The 25,880-nt window shown below is 36.5% G+C and overlaps 1 protein-coding gene across 1 annotated transcript in view; it reads right to left on the bottom strand.

Moving 5' to 3' along the window:
* Positions 1 to 25,880, bottom strand: part of METTL15 (methyltransferase like 15) — a 224,790-nt gene that overhangs the window by 105,651 nt on the left and 93,259 nt on the right. Inside the window, exon 3 of the mRNA XM_040257759.1 lies at positions 10,554 to 10,690. Within this exon, the coding sequence (XP_040113693.1) occupies positions 10,554 to 10,690 (137 nt within the window). The remainder of the gene's footprint in view (positions 1 to 10,553; positions 10,691 to 25,880) is intronic.

Below are 25,880 nucleotides of genomic sequence, written 5' to 3'. Positions count from 1 at the left end.
TTTAATGCTTGTTTATATTTATAAAAATTCTTTCACTCTGACAATCATGGCATAACTAACCTCTTCTGGTTAGTAAGATTAATAATAACTGTGTCTCATATCTTATCCTTGTAGTCTAAATTTAAGGTAGATAGGGTTATTTAAGAAGATAGTATACTTATTTCACATGATTTTTACATTGGTCCTAGAGACAAAATGCCTGGGATTGAGTTTGGACTCTGCTACTGAATGTGACCAAATTGCTGTTTTATCTGTTTACATGTATATATAAAATAGTGTGGTAGCAAGAACCCAAGCAGTGAACCTGAAGCCAAAACTTGCCTTTGCCAGGATATCCTGTTCAAATTTAATGTAAAATAAGAAACCTTGGCCAAGAAGGTAAATGGTAAAATTCAAGTGGTACAGAACAGACTATACAACTTGAACAGATTATATGCATAATTTAGAATAGATCACATCCTATAAGTAAATTCACCTGTAACTTTCCAAGTTAATGATCATAGAACAAACTTCACACAAAAAGCCAGTTATTGATACTTATTTTTTCTGAAAACAAACAAAACACTGGAAGTTCAAATAGTATTAATAATACAATGCTCCTCGAGGATGTGAGAATATAGGAAAAATATTAATATCTCTTATCAAAGCTAAGATTAGACAAACAACACTACAAGCAAGAAACAAACAGACAAAAGACTAATATCTACACAACTTCCAAAGTGTTACCCTAAATAAACTATTACCCATGTAAGAAAGCATTAGTAACACAGTCTCGGGTAGACAAATACACAGATGTTTCCCTTTTACATATTTATAGAAAAACTAAGATGTAATCAGTTGGTAGAGAACTGAGCCTATATAAAGAACTCAAAATGGAATGTACAGTATTAGAAAAATGCTAGTGGGATGCATTAAAATGAATAAAGTCAATTTAAGTATAATTAAGTTTAGATATTACTGCCAAACAATGCACATGCAATCTGATAATTATCATAATAGTAGATATTAATGTTTAAAAGCCAAAATAATATTTTAAAAGCCAAGACTAGGAAAACAATAGGAAGCAAAAATTAGACTAGTAAGTTCTCACTTTACATGGGGTGGTTAACCAATAAATGTTTCTTTTTGCATAATTAACAATAAAAAATGTTTAAGTACTTTAATCCTAAAAAATTTCCAGTTTCTTTAATGAAAAGGACATCTTTTTTGGGTGTCAGTTCTAGAAGGTCTTGTAGGTCTTCATAGCACTGTACAAGCTCAGCTTCTTCAGCATTACTGGTAGGGGCATACACTTGGATTACTGTGATATTGAAAATGGTTTGCCTTGGAAATGAACAGAGATCATTCTGTCATTTTTGAGACTGCATCCAAGTATTGCATTTCAGACTGTTTTGTTGACTATGATGGCTACTCCATTTCTTCTAAGGAGTTCTTGCCCACAGTAGTAGATATAATAGTTATCAGAGTTAAATTCACCATTCCAGTCCATTTAAGTTTGCTGACTCCTAAAATGTTGATGTTCACTGTTGCCATCTCCTGTTTGACTGATGCTGGTAAAGTAATGCTTAAAATTCTCCAAGCCAGGCTTCAACAGTACGTGAACTGTGAACTTCCAGATGTTCAAACTGGATTTAGAAAAGGCAGAGGAACCAGAGATCAAATGCCCAACATCCACTGGATCATCGAAAAAGCAAGACAGTTCAAAAAAAACATCTACTTCTGCTTTATTGACTATGCCAAAGCCTTTGACTGTGTGGATCACAACAAAATGTGGAAAAATTCTTCAAGAGATGGGAATACCAGACCACCTGACCTGCCTCTTGAGAAATCTTATGCAAGTCAGGAAGCAACCATTAAAACGGGACATGGAACAAGAGACTGGTTCCAAATAGGGAAAAGAGTACGTCAAGGCTGTATATTGTCACCCTGCTTATTTAACTTCTATGCAGAGTACATCATGAGAAACGCTATGCTAGATGAAGCACAAGCTGGTATCAAGACTGCCAGGAGAAATATCAATAACCTCAGATATGCAGATGACACCATCCTTATGGCATAAAGTGAAGAAGAACTAAAGAGCTTCTTGTTGAAAATTAAAGAGGAGACGGAAAAAGTTGGCTTAAAACTCAACATTCAGAAAACTAAGATCATGGCATCTGGTCCCATCACTTCATGGGAAATAGATGGGGAAACAGTGGAAACAGTGAAAGATTTCATTTTCTTGGGTTCCAAAATCACTGCAGATGGTGACTACAACTATAAAATTAAAAGACTCTTGCGCCTTGGAAGAAAAGTTATGACCAATCTAGACAGCATATTAAAAAGCAGAGACATTACTTTGCCAACAAAACTCTGTCTAGTCAAAGCTATGGTTTTTCCATTAGTCACATGTGTACGTGAGAGTTCGACTATAAAGAAAGCTGAGCACTGTTTTTAAACTGTCGTTTGGAGAAGACTCTTGAGAGTCCCTTGGACTGCAAGGAGATCCAACTAGTCCATCCTAAAGGAAATCAGTCCTGAATACTCATTGGAAGGACTGATGATAAAGTTGAAACTACAATACTTTGGCCACCTGATGCAAAGAACTGTCTCATTTGAAAAGACCCTGATGCTGGGAAAGATTGAAGGCAGGAGGAGAAGGGGACAACAGAGGAGGAGATGGTTGGATGGCATCACTAACTCAATGGACATGAGTTTGAGTAGACTCCAGGAGTTGGTGATGGACATGGAGGCCTGGTGTGCTGCTGTCCCTGTGGTCACAAAGAGTCGTACACGACTGAGTGACTGAACTGAACTGAATCTTAAAAAATATTGACATCAGTCAGCAGTAAATGGAAAAAAAATTTTAAATGTTGTCAAAATAGCTAGAGAAAAGGCAAAGACAAATATATATACATTGACAACGGACAAGAGAAAATTTAAATGCTGAAGAAAATTTCAATAAAACACAAAAATAGAAAGTGTAAGACAAGATGACATAGAAAGAGTAAGTTTCTCCTGATTTAATTACCCTTTACAGAAAACATGCTCAGATTTGTTTACACAAAGTACATCTGGTATTTTTGTTTAATGGAAATACACCTAAAATAAAATAGTATAGAAAGACAGAATAGCAGTAATATGGATAAAGATAAGACTATATTAGAATTCTAGTAAACTAAGTTGCTGCTTATTTTGGTGGTCATGGACTATGAATTATTTTAATTTACTTCAGCACTTTTCTGTACTTTCTCATTTTAATTAAGAAAAGATATTAGTCAGAAACACAAATACAGTGATCAATGGAAAAATATACCATGCTTCTGGATTGGGATGCAGAGTAAAGATGTCAATTCTTTATTATGTATTTACTACAATTGATCAAAATGGTTTTTAAACTTGGCCAAGATATTCAAAGCTTTAAAGGTATAAAAAGCAAAAAAAATCCCCAAAAGTTCACAAAAGAAATAATACATATAATATAATGAAACACTAGCAATTAAAAAGATGGAATGAAATATACAAAATCATTACTACTTAGGTGGTAGTTTAACAAGTGAGTTTAATTTTTTTCTGTGTACTTTTCCCCAGTGAGAATATCTACTTTTACAAACTATTGAAAGCAACAGCTTCTTGTATTTTTATAATTTAGTTTTTGTTGTTGTTTTGTTGGTCACTAATTTATGTCTGACTCTTGGCGACTCCTAGACCGTAGTCTGCCAGGCTCCTCTGTCCAGTGGATTTTCCAGGTAAGAATATTGGAGTGGGTTGCTAATTCCTCCTGAAGGATCTTCCAGAGCCAGGGATTGAACCTGCATCTCCTGCACTGGCAGGTGGATTCTCTGCCACTGAGCAAGCAGGGAAGCACCATAACTCCTTTCAGTTCAGTTCAGTTCAGTCACTCAGTTGTGTCCGACTCTTTGTGACCCCATGAATCGCAGCACGCCAGGCCTCCCTGTCCATCACCAACTCCCGGAGTTTGCTCAGACTCATGTCCATCAAGTCAGTGATGCCATCCAGCCATCTCATCTTCTGTCGTCCCCTTCTCCTCTTGCCCCCAATCCCTCCCAGCATCAGAGTCTTTTCCAATGAGTCAACTCTTTGCATGAGGTGGCCAAAAATACTGGAGTTTCAGCTTTAGCATCATTCCTTCCAAAGAAATCCCAGGGTTGATCTCCTTCAGAATGGACTGGTTGGATCTCCTTGCAGTCCAAGGGACTCTCAAGAGTCTTCTCCAACACCACAGCTCAAAAGCATCAATTCTTCGGCGCTCAGCCTTCTTCACAGTCCAACTCTCACATCCATACATGACTACTGGAAAAACCATAGCCTTGACTAGATGGACCTTAGTCGGCAAAGTAATGTCTCTGCTTTTCAATATGCTAGTCAAATGATGTAATCAATTATAATTTTTATTTTCTTTATACATGTCTATATTCTCTAAACTCAATATGCAGAGCACATATTAACTCTAAATTCAGAAAAAAAAGTTTTAAAAAAATTGTCTTCCAACATCCATCTTCCACTGTGGTAGAAGTCAGCTAACACCACAATGCTCCAATTTTAATGTGTTTCCTCTTGTACAATCCTCAGAGGCAACAGGGAAAAGTTTCAGTTTTCAAACAACAGGTGATCTGACATGTCATCTTTTCTGAAAGTGCTAAAATGGGTTAACCTAAAATTCAGCTTTCCAATGAATTGCTTAGTTTTTTTGTGAAAATGTTGGTTTCTATTTTTGACTTAGTTTTAACAGAGTGAAGAACTCGGGATTTTTCAGAAGCATAGGCTACTCTTTGACAACAGCAAAATAAATAAGAGAAAGAAATTAATTCCTTAAAAGATGCTCACATTGAAATGACAAAATGTTTCCTTTTTGCACACTTTACTATATGTTGTAATTATAGATGTATGTTTAAGAATATAATCAATTTATCTAATCTGTCCATTGTTCCAACCAACCATCCACCCATTTATCCATTATCCCCAGAAGTAATTCCTAGCCCAATATGTGTTTATCTTCATTATGTACATTTTATACTATCACTATAATTGGAGATATATATATAAATAATATATAGTATCACTTAGCTTTTTCTACTTTACATATGTATGCAAGGATGGTGATCATTCATCTAGTCTTGTTTTTCTTAACTATTACTTTCCCTTTCACTGTACCTCTCTCCACTATTAATTTCTTCTTTCTTAAGTTCTCTATGATTATACATACAAAAATGCAGACACAAAGTCTGTAATAAGCCTATGGATATGTTTCTTTAGATACTGCTTCTTTTATTTAGATGTGATAGATTCCAAGCAGCTTATTTATTTTTAATATTAAAAGATACCCATGAAAAATAAGAATCCTTTCCCCCATATCCTCATTTTTAAAACTACTGTCTTCCAGTTTACTATGTATAAATTTTATACCATTATTATTTTAATTTCATTTCCCTTTTCATGGCTACTTTTGTGGAGCATCTTTTCACACACTGATGTTTAGTGATTGACCCTTCTATTATTAGTCTACTTTTCAAATTGGAATTTGTTGTCTTATCGATTTTGAGAGAACTCTATTTGATAAATATTAATAGGGTTCAGGAAAAGTTATCTTAGACTATGGCACCTTGGCATATTGAATATCTTTACACTGAAAGAATTTGTGAAATGGCACGTGCAGGTCATAAGAGCCTCAAGTAAGAGATGCCCTGTGTTGTGCTGTGCTTAGTTGCTCAGTCGTGTCTGACTCTTTGTGACTCTATAAACTGTAGCCCGCCAGGCTCCTCTGTCCATGGGGATTCTCCAGGCAAGAATACTGGAGTAGGTTGCCATGCCCTGCTCCAGGGGATCTTCCCAACCCAGGGATTGAACGTAGGTCTTCTGCATTGCAGGCAGATTCTTTACCAGCTAAACTACCAGGGAAGCCCGAGAGATGCCCTGCCTACATCTAAAAGTGTTTGAGATTTTAATCAGAACAGCTAATTGATTCTTGTGATACTTATCAACCTGTCATTGACTGTATGACATGAAGCCATACTTGTATTCTTGAATTTAATCCTATTAGGCCATAGCTATGCAGAGTATTGGAGAAAGCAATGCCACCCGACTCCAGTACTCTTGCCTAGTGAATCCCATGGATGGAGGAGCCTGGTAGGCTGCAGTCATGGGGTCGCTAAGAGTTGGACACGACTGAGCGACTTCACTTTCACTTTTCACTTTCATGCATTGGAGAAGGAAATGCCAACCCACTCCAGTGTTCTTCTCTGGAGAATCCCAGGGAGAGCGGAGCCTGGCGGGCTGCCATCTATGGGGTCGCACAGAGTCAAACACGACTGAAGCGACTTGAGCAGCAGCAGCAGTATGCAGAGTATATCATGAGAAACACTGGGTTGGAAGAAGCAGAAGCTGGAATCAAGATTGTCGGGAGAAATATGAATAAACTCAGACAAGATGACACCACCTTTATGGCAGAAAGTGAAGAGGAACTAAAGAGCCTCTTGATGAAAGTGAATGAGGAGAGTGAAAAAGTTGGCTTAAAGCTCAACATTCAGAAAACGAAGATCATGGCATCTGGTCCCATCACTTCATGGGAAACAGATAGGGAAACAAAAACAGTGTCAGACTTTATTTGGGGGGGCTCCAAAATCACTGCAGATGGTGACTGCAGCCATGAAATTAAAAGACGCTTACTCCTTGGAAGGAAAGTTATGACCAACCTAAATAGCATATTCAAAAGCAGAGACATTACTTTGCAAACTAAGGTCCGTCTAGTCAAGGCTATGGTTTTTCCAATGGTCATGTATGGATGTGAGAGTTGAACTGTGAAAAAAGCTGAGGGCCGAAGGTGTTGGAGAAGACTCTTGAGAGTCCCTTGGACTGCAAGGAGATCCAACCAGTCCATCCTAAAGGAGATCAGCCCTGGGATTTCTTTGGAAGGAATGATGCTAAAGCTGAAACTCCAGTACTTTGGCCACCTCATGCGAAGAGTTGACTCATTGGAAAAGACTCTGATGCTGGGAAAGATTGAAGGCAGGAGGAGAAGGGGACAACCGAGGATGAAATGGCTGGATGGCATCACTGACTCGATGGACGTGAGTCTGAGTGAACTCCGGGAGTTGGTGATGGACAGGCAGGCCTGGTGTGCTGCGATTCAGGGTCATAAAGAGTTGGACACAACTGAGCGACTGAACTGATTATTCTTTTTGAAACCCCAAGGATTATTATTCTTTTAACTAAATTATGGGTGACTTAGATATACTAGCATTGCATATTGTCTGCATTTATATGCTTCACTGATGTTGAACGTTTTCTCTTTTTCCTTTATACTATCTCTAGCAGGACTAGGCATTAAAACACTGCTGAATTCAATACAAAATGAACTTTAAGAGGTCTTCATATTTACCAAGGTCAGGACTAGCATAAATGCCAATGCTCTTTCCTACACTTTAAGAGCTAGATAACAATTGCAAACCTGGTCACTATGCATTTTTCTATATACCTCAGTTACCTTTCTAATGTTTTCTATGGAAAAAAACGATTAAAGGTTTATAATTATTGAGTCAATTTTAATAATATTTTGTTAATACATTATTCATTTGATCTAGGGTTCACATGTTGCCACAGAATTGCAATAAAATCACCTTATAATTTACCTTGTGACTATGGTTGATTTTCTCTCTCAATCTTAATCATATAAATATTTTTGCTCTCTTTTACCCTTAACAATCAGGCTGACAGGGATTTTGCTATTTTCAAAGAATGATCACTTGAGATTTCTTTCTCTATTTTTTTTTTTCTTTTCAGTATCTTTGATTCTAGATTTTCTCTGGTTGTACACTGTCACCCTGCTTATTTAACTTACATGCAGAGTACATCATGCAAAATGCTAGGCTGGATGAAGCACAAGCTGGAATCAAGATTGCTGGGAAAAATATCAGTAACCTCAGATATACAGATGACATCACCCTAAGGCAGAAGGTGAAGTGGAACTAAAGAGCCTCTTGATGAAAGTGAAAGAGGAGAGTGAAGAAATTTGGTTTAAAGCTCATTTAAAAAACTAAAATCATGGCGTCTGGTCCCATCACTTCATGGCAAATAAATGGGCAAACAATGGAAACAGTGACAGACTTTATTTTCTTGGGCTCCAAAATCACTGCAGATGGTGACTACAGCCATGAAATTAAGAGACACTTGCTCCTTGAGAGAAAAGCTATGACCAACCTAGATAGCATATTAAAAAGCAGGAACATTACTTTGCCAACAAAAGTCCGTCTAGTCAAATATATGGTTTTTCCAGTAGTCATGTATGGATGTGAGAGCTGAACCATAAAGTTGAGCACCGAAGAATTGATGCTTTTGAACTGTGGGGATGGAGAAGACTTGACAGTCCCTTGGACTGCAGGGAGATCAACCCTGAATATTCACTGGAAGAACTGATGCGGAAGCTACAATACTTTGGTCACCTGATGCAAAGAACTGACATTAGAAAAGACCCTGATGCTGGGCAAGACTGAAGGCAGGAGGAGAAGGGGACAACAGAGGACGAGATGGTTGGATGGCATCACCAACTCAATGGACATGAGCTTGAGAAAGTTCTGGGAGTTGGTGATGGACAGGAAAACCTGGCATGCTGCAGTCCATGGGGTCACAAAGAGCGGGACACGATTGAGTGACCGAACTGAAATGAGTTGAATTATCTCTTTCTGTTTTATTTTATCTTTTTGTTGTTTAATTTATTAAAGGGAATTACTTTGTGCATGAACCAAAAAAAAAAAAAAAACCTCAATAAAATTTGAGATAAGGTACTATAATTTAATAAAATGAGATTATTGGGTGATAGGCAAAATATACATCCCATCTCTGTCACTGTTAAGTCACATGTGCCTTTTAGCAAACTAATATGAGTAGCTAATAGTTTCCACATCTGTAAACTGCAAAGAGAATACAGTCTTGAGATTCCATTTAAGAAACTAGAGTGTCTGGAAGAATAAGAGACCTTGGGAATCACCACCTTTAGAACAATAATATCTAAGAGAACCAGGCTGTCTATGATAGTGATATATAATGGAGATCTATATTCACTCTATAAATGTTCAGATCATAATCAAGTAAACTCCTAAAACGTTTCACAAATATGAATGCCCCAGTATAAGACTTCAAGAAGGTGCATTTTAAGTTACTTTGCTTAAAATGAAAGAATGATTTTAAAAAAATACTGTGCCATGAAAACTCACCCTCATATTTCTGTTAGAAATAAAGAACCTGGGGTCAAATAGGTTTCTAGTGACGTCAGGAGACAGCAATGGCATCCCACTCCAGTACTCTTGCCTGGAAACTCCCATGGACGGAAGAGCCTGGTAGCCTGCAGTCCATGGGGTCTCGAAGAGTTGGACACGACTGAGCAACTTCACTTTCACTTTTCACTTTCATATATTGGAGAAGGAAATGGCAACCCACTCAAGCATTCTTGCCTGGAGAATCCCAGGAAACGGGGAGCCTGGTGGGCTGCCATCTGTGGGGTCGCACAGAGTCGGACATGACTGAAGCGACTTAGCAGCAGCAGCAGGGACTTCACAAACACTGTGATCTTGCAAACAAAAATCTAGGTATATTTATTTACCCTTTTATTGGGAGATGTAACCACATAGATTTGCAAAGAGTCTGGGACCTGAGAGAGGTTGAAAAGACTCTTCTAGATTTGTAATCCAGCTTTCTAACTTTAGCCTGTGATTAAACCTTTCCATGGTCTTACTTTCACTACTTCACCAGAGACCTTTTCATTGTTGGACAGCTACAACTGGTAAAAACTCTATGTCTAGTCACAATTTACCTCTAAAATGCTCATCTTTTTTTTTTTTTTTTTTTTTTTAATTTCAGTCTCTGGAGCTTAGCAGAATAGAAAACTCCCCATTACAGAAAAGAGCCCTTTACATATTTGGAGATATCCACCTGAATTCCAAGATATTTGTCTTTTACGGCCTGATGTCTTTTAAACAACATGGCAAAAGGACATAACTTATTAATTCAAATGTTTTTCTCTAAAGCAAAATGCTTTTACGACTTACAAAGACAATAACCTTAAATTTTTTAAAAGTTCTACCATAAATGCTCACTATTTTTGACAGAGGGATAGAAAGGTCTAAATTTATTTGTGAACTGCCAAAAGATTTCAAAGAAAATTGCATTACATTGATGTATGTAACCTCATGAACTCTACAGAATTGTTACATACTTATTTACTCCACTAAATTCTTACAAACTGTAAATAAAATATTTTTTAAATGTTTTTAAAGTATGGGTTATCTGGCAAAATACTACTGAAGGATGGATTTCAACACATCTTCAAATATCTGCCAAAAATAATTTTTTGTGTTTACACTTATTTACAAAGGATAAATGCAGTAATATTTTTAAGTGGTTCTAACAATATCATTTATATCAATTCTTTTTGCATAAAAAGGGAGGAAATATTTCATTAAGTATAACATCATACAAGGGAACACAAATTCCAAAAGGTAAACCAAGATCCATAAAACTGAGCAACAAAATTAAAACGTCTATACAAGAGTATTACTTACGGGTACAATTCTGAAAGCTGTTCAGCTATTGCATATGCTGTTGGGTCTCTGTCTAATGCATACAGAGTAATATCTGGCTCCTTCTGCAGAATGGCTCTTGTGTGTCCTCCTGAACCAAATGTCATATCTAGAAAAACCTAGGCAACACAGAAAGAGAAAATTAACACTTAGTAAGAACAAAATTGATTCTTGCCAGCTTACTTTATTTCTAAACACACATAATGCTTTTCAGAGCTGATAGCAAATAGAAAAACAATTATACTACTATTAGTATATTTATTTTTGCCTAGAGTTCAATTTATCTTACATGAAGTTTGGATCAATTATGACGGATCAGTCCAAAAGAATTTTTCAGAGTATCAACAAAATGATAATTTTTGTCATAGGCTGGCCAGTTCACGACAAATTTACATTTCCTCCCATGAGGTCATACTGGCCATTGTGTTGTGCTGCTAGTTTTTCAATGCTTTCAAGCTCCTGGCTAAAAATATTTCCAACAATTTCTCATCATTTAGAAACCGTTTACAATTGGTGTGACTCACTTTATCACAGTTTCTCTAAACAGTTTATATTAAACATAAAGATATTCAAGGAGAGAGAGAGATTATACCTAACAGTAGTCATAGGACAAATATTTAATTAACAAATTAGACCAGGAAAAAGCCCAGGGCTTAAGTCAAAACATCTGTGATAAATTCTATCTTTGCCACTAAGGAGCTATATTGCCCTGGAAATGTCACTTAAAATTCCAGGGTGTCTAGACTTTTCCAGAGTTTAGAAAGAAAAAGAAGGTCTAGAAGAAGATATCTCAATATCTGCCTAATTGGTAAGGTGACATATAATTTCTCATCTAAAGTGAAAGTCGCTCAGTTGTGTCTAACTCTTTGCAAATCCATGGACTGTATCCTGCCAGGCTTCTCTGTCCATAGAATTCTTCAGGCAAGAATACTGGAATGGGTAGTCATTCCCTGGTCTAGGGTTTGAATTCAGGTCTCCTGCATTGCAGGCAGATTCCTTACTCTTTGAGCCACCAGGGAAGCCCCAAAATTCTAGGTAGTGGCCAAAACACTTCTTAAGTAAAAGATTTACCAGGACAACAGGATCCAATATACAGGGGTACATACATTTAAATGCTTGGATACATTCAAGATCCAGTTAATGAAGTTATGGATCTGAATCTATTTCTTAGCTATTTTAGTTAGCCGCACTAAAAAAAAGCCAGCTGAGAGTTGGCCAAGAAACTAGAAATTAGACCAGGACCACGATGGAAAAGAATACTAAAAAAAGATTATAAATATTTATATATAGATATGTGTGTGTTTGTGTGTGTGTGTGTAAAACTGAGTCACTTTGCTGTATAACAGAGATTAGCATAACATTGTAAATCAACTATACTTCAATTAAAAAATAAAAAGCCCAAGTGGGAAGAAATCAGGCCTGGAGCACAAGAAATATATATGTAAACAGGTTGTTGAATTGGAAGTCAAGATACTCTCAACACATCTTCTGAAAGTTATGTTCTTTAGTTTAATGCACTCTCTCAATAAATTTCACTGGTATGATGAAAATAATTATTCTAATAATACTGAATATTATGACAACATACACTAGAAGTTAGACTGTTAAAAATGTTTAAACATAAAACTTTTTATAAATTTAAAAAAATAAAAATAAAAAATAAAAAAAATTAAAAATTAAAAAAAAAAAGTTCATGTGTACACTGCACAAAGGAAATTCCTGTAATGGATCTGAACATTTCTCTGTCCTGAATGTTATAACTTTTTCCAGGGAGAGTGGCCAGAGACAAGGCACAATCATGATTTGATTTTTTTTTTTTTCTACAAGCTACCATATGAGTCCTGTGTTCCAATCATGCCCTCAGAAAAGTTAGCCTATTATTCAAAGAATCATATTGAGGCAGTCTTCTGATGAAAATTGAAAAGAGGAGGTATATAAAGCATTATATCAGATGTAAATGTGATAAAAAGGTACAGGCACTGCTTTTTAACATAAATTTTTTAGCGTAACTTAATCTTGCACTTCTATAACGGTCAGCACGAAAGGTATGGCTACATATATTTTTCACCTTTTTAAACAGCAACTTTAAAACAATACCTGAAGTCTTAATATTTTTACGGCTGTTAGCAGTACATACTTAAATCTCAAGATTGAATAATTTCCTCTCCCAGGTTATACACTTATTTTATACATCTATGAAAAAGTAAAAATCTTACACCATAGTTCACCTCAGTTTTAAAATTGCTAGCGGTTTAGCGTGATTCAAACAGAGAACTTTCCTAGGCTTGGGAAAGTTATATATGTGAACCAGGTAGCTGAATTGTGATCATGCTTTCTTATTAATCCCTAATATCAAATCCTATATAACCCTAGGTTTAAACTAAGAGTACCACTCCAGTGTTCTTGCTGGGAGAATCCCAGGGACGGGGAAGCCTGGTGGGCTGCCGTCTCTGGGGTCACACAGAGTCGGACACAACTGAAGTGACTTAGCAACAACAACAAATACCAAATAAAGTAATCTGAACATGATTGCCTTCTCTCGAGCCAGGAAAGCCCCAATCAGTATTTAAAAAGAAAAATTCTCATTATTAAAAAATATTCTGGAAAATGTGAATGAGATGATTATAATTTACATGATTATTTTTTAATCTATCATGATTATGCCCTTGGTGATATACTGACAATCAAGGAAGTTTTCATAGTAAAAACATAATCTACTATTACCAGTCAAGTGTAACACAAAGGATGAAATAGGAGACAAATGGGATTTATGAAATGAGAACTGAACCCTACCATATGTCTTGGGTTAATAGGTGAGTGGAGCCATCAAATTTCATTTTTAAAATTCTAATACACAATGCCCATCAAAAATAATAAGTGACATCTAGGCTTTGTGAGTTACCCAGCACTACAATTGAAAAAGGAGCCAATTAGTTTCTCCTTTCTCTTCAGTCATTAACATGACATGTGATTACATTTTTTAATTTGTACAATTTGATAATAAAATAAGGAAACTGGACAACTTTTCTCTGCTTAACAAATGTACAAGAACTAATCTGAATGTTTCCAAATAATATTTTTATGATTCTCAACTGTACACATATGCAAATGTTTATGCTACAAACATATGGAATTCTTTCTTTGAATTACCTGATATAATTTATCTAAAAAGTCAAACCCATATTTGATACCAAGAGTTTTTTTCTGGTAATTTCATTGAATACCAGCATAACCCTGACCAAATCAGAGTTATGATTTAACTGCCTAAGTTTCAAATTCTTCATCTAAGAAGTGGGAATAAAACATACCCTTGTTTATCTTGAAATTTATAAAGATCATCTTATTTCTTCTTTACAACCCTGAAGTAGGTGTTAGTAAGTTTTCTACACACAGAAACTAAAATTACACTAAGCTAGTAAGTGGCAAAGGCAACAGCTGAATACAGGTGTATCTGGCTCCAAAACACTGACTGTATTAAATCAATAAAGTCTATACATCTGCACACTGCTTTATGGCTTTCCAAGCATTAATGTTTTCCTACTTGGTCTAACAAAAGTCTGTAAGGGAGTATGGAAAAGTGGCATTATCCACATTGTTACAAACAGAAAACTCAGGTTCAGAGAGAAAATGTCATTTGACTAAGATCGTATCACTAGTAAGTGCTGCTGCTGCTGCTAAGTCAGCATTGCCTTCTCCAACTAGTAAGTGAGGGAAAGAGAATTCTAAACAAGGGCTCACCATTTCTGATTTCTGTGCTCTTTCTGAAAGAAATAAAGAAAGAGAAAAAAGGAGGGAAGGAACAAAACAAAAATAAGAAAAAAACAATAAGTGGATGGTCCGAGATGGCTTTATAAAAAGTATACAAGAAAAATTTACTGTTTTATCGATGACTCATTCCCACTGGAACTTAGGCTCTTGAAAATCCATCTTTATGCATCTCTCTCTCTTTCCCCCTCCCTTCCTCCTGCCCTCCCTCTCTTTCTCTCTCTCTCCCCCATCTCTGTTCCTCTTCTCCTGTTTCAAGCAGACACCTAGAGAAGGCAATGGCACCCCACTCCAGTACTCCTGCCTGGAAAATCCCATGGATGGAGGAGCCTGGTGGGCTGCAATCCATGGGGTCACTAAGAGTCGGACACGACTGAGCGACTTCACTTTCACTTTTCACTTTCATGCATTGGAGAAGGAAATGGCACCCCACTCCAGTGTTCTAGCCTGGAGAATCCCAGGGACGGGGGAGACTGGTGGGCTGCCGTCTATGGGGTCGCACAGAGTCGGACACGACTGAAGCGACTTAGCGGTAGCAGTAGGTATCTAGAGCTTTAGAAAGTAGGTTCTTTCAGGATTTTTGCACAAAAGAAAGAAAAAACTTTCTACAACCACTTTTTATCTTTTAGTTACAAAAAAAACAACAAAGTTCAGAAAGAGAGAAAGCTAGTTACACTGGGTAGGTAGTATCTTTAAGAAAAAGAAACAGATTTCTTTGAAATTGAATAGAAGAGATATGGAAAAGATGAACAAATTCCAGAGAGGTGCAGGACCAGTGAAGTGACTGACAGGTGGTAAGATCTCAGAGCTGCTAGTGAGATGACAGAAGGAAGGGCATGGCTCCTTGGTCATGGGCTTCCCCATGCCACTTGAGTTCCATGCCTCTCTATGGCATAGAAGCAGCAAAATCAACCATTGATCCTAGTGGGTCTACACAGGTTAAAACAAAAGGCATCTTAGGGGAAATTCAATGTGATATGAGGTGAGTAAGATGATGCAGGGCTTTGGCATAGCTCTGGATGGTGTGTGGGGCCTGGGGGATAAATGAAATTGAAAGCTTTACAGAATAGGGAGACTGAGGAACAGAATTGAAATGAAGGTTATTTAAAGAAGATAAAAAACTAGCATTTGCAGAATAGGATGCATAACTACAATTCTTCAATTTGCCTCCAATTTAATATGGTAGTATCAGTGCACAGTAGTAGGTGTGTAGTATATATTTAATGATGTGATACAAAAAAAAGAGCTAAGTCTCCCAAAGCAACTATGAAGACAGCAATACTCATCTGTATATATGAATTCAGAAATACGCTTCAAGATTTAAGACTCATTATGATAGGATCACATAAAAGTCACAAGATGCCCAACTTTTAAGCCACTTAAAATCTATGTATTCTAATATTAGCAATAGACTCATTAATAACAGAATTTCTTCAGAATATTATTAATGATAAATAATTATACAACTCTATAACATGCTTTTATTTACTGATCAGTCTCCTTTGAAGTAAGAAAATGACACTTCTTAGTTTGGGTTAGCTCTTTTGATCAAATACAACTCAATGACATTTTATCCCCATGGTCTTCTAAATATCATAGAAAAGATTAGATTTTACTTTTCATCATGATGAGTCACACCTGAATAGCTGTGGATCTGATATGGACACGGTACAAACACTGAATTTCAGAGCTCAGAGGGTCACTCTGTTGTTCATTCGCTCAGTCATGTCTGACTCTTTGCGACTCTGTGGACTGCAGCACTCCAGGCTTCCCTGTTCTTCACCATCACCCAGAGCTTGCTCGAACTCATGTCCATACAGTTGGTGATGCCATCCAACCATCTCATCCTCTGTTGTCCCCTTCTCCTGCTGCCTTCAATCTTTCCCAGCATCAAGGTCTTCTCTAATGAGTTGACTCTGCATCAGATGGCCAAAGTGTTGGAGCTTCCGCTTCAGCATCAGTCTTTCCAATGAATATTCAGGACTGATTCAGAGGGACATAACAGACTATTTATCCCATCCCCTCATTTTACTTATGAAGAGACCAAGGCTCAAAGAAGGTAGCTGGTAGCTAGCTGAGGGCAAAGTTAATACAAAAAGCAGATCCTGTACTCTTTCTTACTTCATCTCATAATACTCCCCCACTGAAATTATATAATCACATTGTAATAAAAGCAATTCCTCATTGAAAAGCATTTTCCTAATACAGAGATATATGCAAGTGAGAACTCTGCACAATGAGCCTCCAACACAGTTAAAAACAATTACTGTCCTACCATTTTAATTTTCTTAAGACTTTATGATGATAAGTATGTTGAACTATATTCCAAAGACAATTATGTTTTATATGTGACCTGAAAAAAAAACTTCTGGCCATTATGTACAAGAGCAACTTGTGAAGCCTTACTTCTTGAGATGTTACAGTTTTCAAATGGATCTTGAAACTGAAAACAAAAAAATTAATACACCTAAAATCATAGACTCACAGGTGATTAAAGCTAGAAGGATCTATAAAGATAATCCAAATTTATCATCATTATATACCACTCTGCCTTTTAGATTATATCAATATCCCTTTTATATAATATCTCTCAAATGTGATATCCTTTAAGACAGCTAAGGCTCCTCTCTGAAGGGGTGAGACTGACAGAAATCACGGGATTTGCCCCAGATCACCCTCCATAGACTAGATACTTAAATGTTTCTTTTTTTTTTCCAACATAAGACTTCTAATCCTTGACATTTTCACACTAGAACAACAATGTTAAAATTGGACAGGAAAACATTTTTAGCCACAAACAGTACGAGGGCAGATCTTCCAATTTCATTTTTCTAATGTTGATTAGTCATTTCCAATCTGTGCAAGATTTTTAATAGTAAGTTCTCATCTGAATTTGGAAACAATATGGCCTGATTTCTCTTTAAAATTTCTTCCTATGAATATTTTCTTTTCTGGCAATTACTCATTTTGAATTTTTCAAATTAAAATGTTTTTGAAAGAATGTTAGTTAAATTTCACCTATTTGTAACCTAGTTTCATTTTGAAAATACTGAAATGTCTCAGGAATATACTTAACTTTCTAGAGTTTTTTCAGGAGGTTATTAAATTAAAATGCATGTCATTAACTGATAATCTGTGTATTTATGGAAGATCCAATATAGATAAGGCCATAGAAGGTAATACAAAGATAAGTTAGGAGACTTCCAATTTGGTGAGAGACTTTAGACATGCTTACAAATAATAATTAGTAAAAAGAAATCAACACTATAAGAAAGATATATAAAATATTTTACAAGGAGTAAAAATAAATATTAATTTTAATCAGAAATTAGATGAATGAAAGTGTAGTAGGTTACAGTTCAGCTGGGCCTTGAAGGCTGGGCAGAAGTCAGAGCTTACCCTTTCTTTTCATGTTCTATAGTTTCCAAAACTAATCAGTTATCAAGTTCAGTTGATTTTATCATACAAATATATCTTAAGTCTTTCTATTTCCATCATCAATTCAAAGTACCCAAACTTCTTTGCTTTATTAATGCAATAACCTCAAAACTCATATCCATACCTCTAATTTCACTTCTGATTCTTCTCACTACACTGTTAACAGGATATCCTTTCTAAAATAAAATAGCAGCATGTGGCATTCCTACTTAAACCCTCTCACAGGCTCTCCAAAAGTCCATGATAGAGTCCAAACTTCTAGGCAAAATGGACAATGTTCTTCATATTCTGGTCGCTTCATTTCTTTCCAACATTATCTCTCACTACACCCAGACATGAATTTTACAATGTATTCTACAGCCATACAGAAGTATGTGCAATAATCAAATATGCCAAGCTGTCTCATGCCTTCTTTCCCTTTTGTCTTGTTCCATCTCTCTCAAATTTTATTCTCAAATAATTTTGAGAACACTAATACGTCCACAGATCTATTCCAAAAGTTAGAAATACAACAGTATGCCTAAATAGACATGGATGCTGCTCTCATGTAGTTTTCAGCCTGGAGGCCTGAGTATCTCTAATATAGTATCTTATTATTATTATTTTTTTTTGTATAATAACCTCTGAAAGTGTCCTAAACATTTGTGTCACTGGTGCCAAACAATAAATAACACACAGAATGTAATCCATAAATACCTGCTGGATAAATAAAAACAAAGAGAATTAAAATTTTTTTTTAAATTTGAAAAGAATTTTTAAAAGACATAGGAAAGGATATGTCTGGTATAAGGAGAGCATGTTCAACTAGCCTCCAGGATTTATGAGAAGAGGGTGACTAGTGAAGTCGCTCAGTCGTGTCCGACTCTTTGCGACCCCATGGACTGTAGCCTACCAAACTCCTCTGTCCATGGGATTTTCCAGGCAATAGTACTGGAGTGGATTGCCATTCCAAGGGTAGAAAGGAGAAAAAGGGAAAAAAGAGAAATGAAAAAAGAAAAAAAAAACTTTCACTTATGCTCCAGATACTGGGTTAGTTTTACAGTATGTAGCCTGTCTTACTGCACATAGTAGCAGTGTAAGATAGCCAAACTAGAGATCACGCAGGAAAGGCAGTGAGACCCAACGGCAGCAGTCCCAAAAGGCCAGGGTAAGCCATGTATCCCATATTTGCTGGACACTGGACAGCTTTCAGGGCTTCTGTTTTTATATACAAAAAATAGTTTGACTGCCAACAGTATGAGATGGATGGTGTGAGAATATAGCAGTGAGCTGGTGTGAAGCACTCAGCTAAGAGGACACAAAAGCCTGAAATGTCAACAGGATTGGAGACTAATAACAAATGTATGCATGTTTATTTCATATTTATTTTATGCAAAATGTGGTGCTACATATTTTATCTGTAGTTTTCAATCATTTTATACATAGGCATAAATACACACCCACATTTAGTTAATTGAATGCAATTTTCAAAACCACACTCTGAGCCAAGTCACTATTATTATTACTATTTTACAGAGGAGAAAGGGGAGATTTAGAGAGGGCTAAGTAAGCTGTCTGAGGCACAGCTAATGAATGGTGAAACCTGATTTCAAAAACAGTTCTGTCTTCTGAACATGTACTACTAATTACTTTGCTCTTTTACAGAGATAAGTGAAAAAAGTGAAGTCACTCAGTCGTGTCCAAACTCTTTGAGACCCCATGGACTGTAGCCCACCAGGCTCCTCAGTCCATGGGATTTTTCCAGGCATGTGGAGTGGGTTGCCATTTCCTTCTCCAGGGTATCTTCCCAACCCAGGGATCGAATCTGGGTCTCCCGCATTGTAGGCAGACGCTACCATCTGAGCTACCAAGGAAGCCTTACCTCTTACAGAGGTAAGACGGTAATTATTATAGATATGGAGAGCGAAGAAGTAAGAATTGTTTAAAGGATCACAAAGCATGCTATCTAGGTAACTAAGAGGATAACTGACACCATTTATTTTGCAATTATGTTAACTATGCCACACACCTTAAAAACTTGATCTTATATAATTCTTACCACAGCCTACACAGTAGGTAAAATAATTATACTTTACACATGAGTATATCAGAGTCATTTACTTAAGAAAACATGGATTAGTGGTATAATTAGAGACAGAGGCAGAAATAAGCATTTCCTTTCCCTCACTTCTGCACTGCCCTCCATGCCCTGCCACCTCCCAGTTAGGATCAGAAGGGCCAAGTATCAATCCTTACTCCAGAAGAGAGAAAACTAAAAATATGTGAGGATACATGCAGCTAGAGAGGGAGAATAAGAATTTTAGAAAGGAGTAGAATAAGTCTTTGTAGTAAACTTGAAACAGTGAAGTGAGGACTACTGCTGAACAGAGATTATGAAGAGTTTAAAACACACACACACAAACACACTCAAGTGTAATAGGCCCAATGATAACAGCAGTAATACATAGAGGAAGCAAGAAGTTTGGTTCCTGAAAATGCTTGAAGAACATTAAGTCCTAATTGCATTTTTAAAAGCTCATCCTAATAAAACACACACACACACACATATATATATATATGAGTAAGATAAATTATTTTCATTATATATATTACACTATATATTACACCATGCAGCCTTTGGAAACATTGTGCCCCAAATATAATGTACCTGGCATACATTTACCAAATGGAACAGAGGAGAGCTCTTTGATGTAGCTAGTGAGAAAAGTGTTGAGATGAGCTAGTTATTTGGATATATGATATAACAGATATTCTGACCAAAAAAAAAAAAAAAAACAACTAGAAAGTAATCTGATTTATAATGTCACTGAGATGTTTATAATTGCTGAAGCAAGCTATTATTCTACCACTGTGTGCTTAAATCACTCAGACTCTCAGAGAATTCTGTAGGCTTTACTTATGTTTTCTGTCTAATATATTGACAGGTAGACATTTGTCATACTGATGCATTGCAGACCAGAAATAAATTAGAACATATAACTGTGAACATGGAAGGCCACCAACCTCATAGTCAGCAACCATTTCTCCTACAAAACCCCTTGATTTATTATTGTCTTGTCAAGGTCTGTTGAGTATCCATCTGCTATGTGCTTATTTTTGTTTTATTTGTAACTATTACATGGGCTTATGTAAGAGGAAAAAATCTCAAAAGAACATAAAAGTTATACCACAAACAAAACAATCAATGCATTGCAATAAATTTATCTCCTTTCTCATTTTATCAAGAGCATTGGTGTTACTATAATGACTCATTCTGCCTAAATTCTGCAAACATTTCATCTTGTAGCTTAAATTCTATCTTATTCACAAAAGAAATCTTACTTGTCATAACAAACTTATTTTTTCTCTTCTTCACAAAATATGTTCTTCAATTATATCAAACAATTAGAGTATTCATCCTTGCTGGTGATGAGTAACTTTTACTCTTACCTATAATAAGGAATGAATTTCAATCACAAATCTTAGTCTTGTACAATGGACTGCCATTTGATCTGCTTTCAAATACAATGGTTGAATTAACACAAATGACTAAGAACAATATGGCATGAGTGGTCTCAATAAGCTTAATTTCTCAAAGGTCTTAGGCACGGACAATGCTAATCTATCAGTATCATTTGGAAGAAAAATAGTTTTTATTCAACACCATCAAGAAATTCAGATAATATATTCTGGACAGACTTTCCTAGGAATAAAACACAACTACCAAGCATAATACACAGTTATTTTCTTCTAACGATAATTAAGTATATAGATTTGGAAAAATAATATGAAAATAATGAAATACTGAATCCTTATTAATGTTCAAGCTGGTTTTAGGAAAGGCAGAGGAACCAGAGATCAAATTGCCAACATCCGCTGGATCATGGAAAAAGCAAGAGAGTTCCAGAAAAACATCTATTTCTGCTTTATTGACTATGCCAAAGCCTTTGACTGTGTGGATCACAATCAACTGTGGAAAATTCTGAAAGAGATGGGAATACCAGACCACCTGACCTGCCTCTTGAGAAATCTGTATGCAGGTCAGGAAGCAACAGTTAGAATTGGACATGGAACAACAGACTGGTTCCAAATAGGAAAAGGAGTACGTCAAGGCTGTATATTGTCACCCTGCTTATTTAACTTCTATGCAGAGTACATCATGAGAAATGCTGGGCTGGAGGAAGCATAAACTGGAATCAAGATTGCCGGGAGAAATATCAATCACCTCAGATATGCAGATGACACCACCCTTATGGCAGAAAGTGAAGAACTCAAAAGCCTCTTGATGAAAGTGAAAGAGGAGAGTGAAAAAGTTGGCTTAAAGCTCAACATTCAGAAAACGAAGATCATGGCATCCGGTCCCATCACTTCATGGAAAATAGATGGGGAAACAGTGGAAACAGTGTCAGACTTTATTTGGGGGGGCTCCAAAATCACTGCAGATGGTGATTGCAGCCATGAAATTAAAAGACGCTTACTCCTTGGAAGAAAGGTTATGACCAACCTAGATAGTATATTCAAAAGCAGAGACACTACTTTGCCGACTAAGGTCCGTCTAGTCAAGGCTATGGTTTTTCCAGTAGTCATGTATGGATGTGAGAGTTGGACTATGAAGAAGGCTGAGTGCCAAAGAATTGATGCTTTTGAACTGTGGTGTTGGAGAAGACTCTTGAGAGTCCCTTGGACTGCAAGGAGATCCAACCAGTCCATTCTGAAGATCAGCCCTGGGATTTCTTTGGAGGGAATGATGCTAAAGCTGAAGCTCCAGTACTTTGGCCACCTCATGCGAAGAGTTGACTCATTGGAAAAGACTCAGATGCTGGGAGGGATTGGGGGCAGAAGGAGAAGGGGACGACCGAGGATGAGATGGCTGGATGGCATCACTGACTCGATGGACATGAGTCTGAGTGAACTCCGGGAGATGGTGATGGACAGGGAGGCCTGGCATGCTTTGATTCATGGGGTCGCAAAGAGTCGGACATGACTGAGCGACTGAACTGAACTGAACTACATCAATGTGTTCAGCAAATGCTCTTTCCAAAAATTTTTGGTGGGGGTGGGGGGCACAAGTCATTTTACTGATGGTGGCTTCAACATGGTTTAAGTATTAAATCTCAATCACCATTAAACTGAAACCAATGATGGTAATATTTTCTATTACTCAGCCTCCAAATAACATTAATTTTATACACATCAAAGCAAACCTATATACATAAGTTGCTGTTGTTTAGTCGCCCAGTCGTGTCTGACTCTTTTGTGACCCCATGGATTGGGATTTTCCAGGCAAGAATACTGGAGTGGTTTGCCATCTCGTTTCTCCAGGGGATCTTCCCAGCCCAGGGGTCAAACCTGCATCTCCTGAATTCTTTACCACTAAGCCACTGGGGAAGTCCCATATACCTAAGTATTAGTGTTCAATTCACTGTATGTATATGTGACTATGTGCATATGCATATGTATAAGGGTGGGTGAGGAGGAACTTCCATATTCCTTAACTTGTTTAAACATGTGACTCAAAATTGGACAAGTTTCAGACTAAGGTACACTACACAACCATGAAATCCTCACGTGGAGTACATGTTAGAAAGTAAAACTTAAGTTACAAAGAGTTGTATAAGTTAGGAAGCAGAAAAATAATCAAAAAAGTCTTTAAAAATTCAAAACAATTAGAAGAGGCAAGTTCAAGGAAATATCTAATCTAATCTAGAACAAAAACAAACTGCTTCTGTGACTTTCAAGTATTACATTAATTGAAAAACAAGATATGAATGAGGCAGCAAGGTATACAAGAAAGAGATCAAAGGTCAAATATCTGATTTCTGATGCAGAATCTGTCATTTAATTGCCATAAAGGTTGGGCAAGTTACTTAATTTCTCTGAATCTCAGTTTCAAGTATGCTGCTACTGCTAAGTCGCCTCAGTCGTCTCCAACTCTGTGCGACCCCAGAGACGGCAGCCCACCAGGTTCCCCCGTCCCTGCGATTCTCCAGGCAAGAACACTGGAGTGGGTTGCCATTTCCTTCTCCAATGCATGAAAGTGAAAAGTAAAAGTGAAGTCGCTCAGTCGTGTCCAACTCCTAGAGACCCCATGGACTGCAGCCTACCAGGCTCCTCCATCCATGGGATTTTCCAGGGAAGAGTATTGGAGTGGGGTGCCATTGCCTTCTCCATCATGTATACATGGAGACACATATACCATTTTAGCCCATATCACCAGGTTAGTGGGATATGCCAATAAGACAATATCCTTGAAGGAAATATGAAAATGGTATAGTGCTATGTAAATAATATTAATAAAATACAGCTTAATTAAGAAAATAATTATTCACCAAAGGCCTAAATTCCATAATAATTTATCCATGCATGCTATGTTGCTTCAGTTGTGTCCAAGGCTGTGCGACTCTATGGACTGTAGTGCTCCAGGCTCCTCAGTCCATGCAGATTCTCCAGACAAGAATACTGGAGTAGGCTGCCATGCCTCCTCCAGGGTATCTTCCTAACCCAGGGATTGAAGCCCTGTCTGTTCCATCTCCTGCACTGGCAGGCAGGTTCTTTACCACTAGCACCACCTGGGAAGCCCAAATAATTTATACTAAATACAAAAGTAATTTAGCATACAAAAAACATTTCATAGCTTTTTAATTTGAAGGAACACAAACAGAATCTTCAGTTGGCAGATGGTCTTTAAAAGGAGCCTGCAATAATGCTAAGACTTCTAGAAAGAGAAGTTTCAAAGAATTTTAAATGCAATAAAAATCACCTATGATATATCTGTAATAAGACAATTTCATAATTACTCTGACTTTGCTATGTCTTAAAACTAAGAAAATAGTTTTGAATTATCTTCTAATTCAGCCTAAATTTAAAAAAAATACAGCTTACTAGATGATCTTTTAAATACTCTTTAAAAGCAAATGTTTAAAATGTAAATATTATTATTACTTTTCTTGTTCAGATAGTAATACATTTAAAGATTTTTAGTATAGCTCTTTAAAATTTTTATTACAATATCAATCATATTTTGGAGCATAAACAACTGCATTTTCAAATGAATTTGACAGCAGGACCTAATTTAACTACACTGGTATTCTGACATATTACTAGAAACAAAGAATCCAAAATTTCTCAATTTTTAACCGACCAGGAAGACTTTATACATCTTTCAATTGTGGTCAAATGAAGTTGACCAAATGAAGGGACAGTCATACTAAAATCAATTATCTAATTATGTTGATAATAAAGTAAAAATTATACACTTACTGTATAAATTCTGTATGGCATATAGAGAATTTTGGAATATAAATTTTACAGGGAGATAAAAAGAATTATAAAACATACTGCTAGTTTCCTAATGGACATTCAGTCTATTTGAAGAGACCAAACATGAATCCCTGGAAATGATTAAATAACAAAATTCCAGACATGACAAGTGTCAATGTATAGTTATATGTCAATGTTAACAAAGAGTAAATTATGTTTTATGGAAGCAAGTAATACTATAGGCGGTCATGGTTGAAAAGTCTCCCTCCTCAAAGAAGACGGCCCCACGTCAAACCTCGGTTAGAACCAGCTAAGCATAACAGAGGAAAGAAAGTGCACCAGAAGAAAGGAAAAATCTGAAATAAAGTCAAAGGAACATTATCCTTGAATCATTAACTGGTTTAACTGTATAGCATACAGGACTTGTAAAAAGAATAGACTAGATTGAATATTAGGTTGTTTAACGTTTCTGAGTCTGCTCTCTTAGTTATAAAATGAACTCTGAAACACTCACCTTACAGGGTTACAATGAGAATGAAATAAATTTGTGTATATAAAGTGCTTAGAATACTTCCTGGCACATAGTGAGTGATTAAAAGTAATAATTATAAAAATGATGATAATAATGATATTTACTACTTCCACCTTCAAGAAGCACAGAAACAGATGAGAGGCCATGAAGTATAGGACTTGCATTAGGATAACGACAGGTAGGGATGGAAGGGCTCATATGAGGAATAACAGAAGGAATGCTACTATGAAGAAGCACTCATAAGAACCAAAGTCTAGTTTAGATACAGATGGTAAAGCTGTAAAAAATGTCAAAGTTGTCACAAAACTTTCAAACCTGTTTGGATCAAAGAAAGA

The sequence above is a fragment of the Oryx dammah genome, unplaced genomic scaffold (genome assembly GCF_014754425.2).
Source record: "Oryx dammah isolate SB20612 unplaced genomic scaffold, SCBI_Odam_1.1 HiC_scaffold_17, whole genome shotgun sequence".
Taxonomy (NCBI): Eukaryota; Metazoa; Chordata; class Mammalia; order Artiodactyla; family Bovidae; genus Oryx; species Oryx dammah.
Note: the sequence above shows the minus strand (reverse complement) of the source record. Positions and strands in the feature narration are given on the sequence as shown.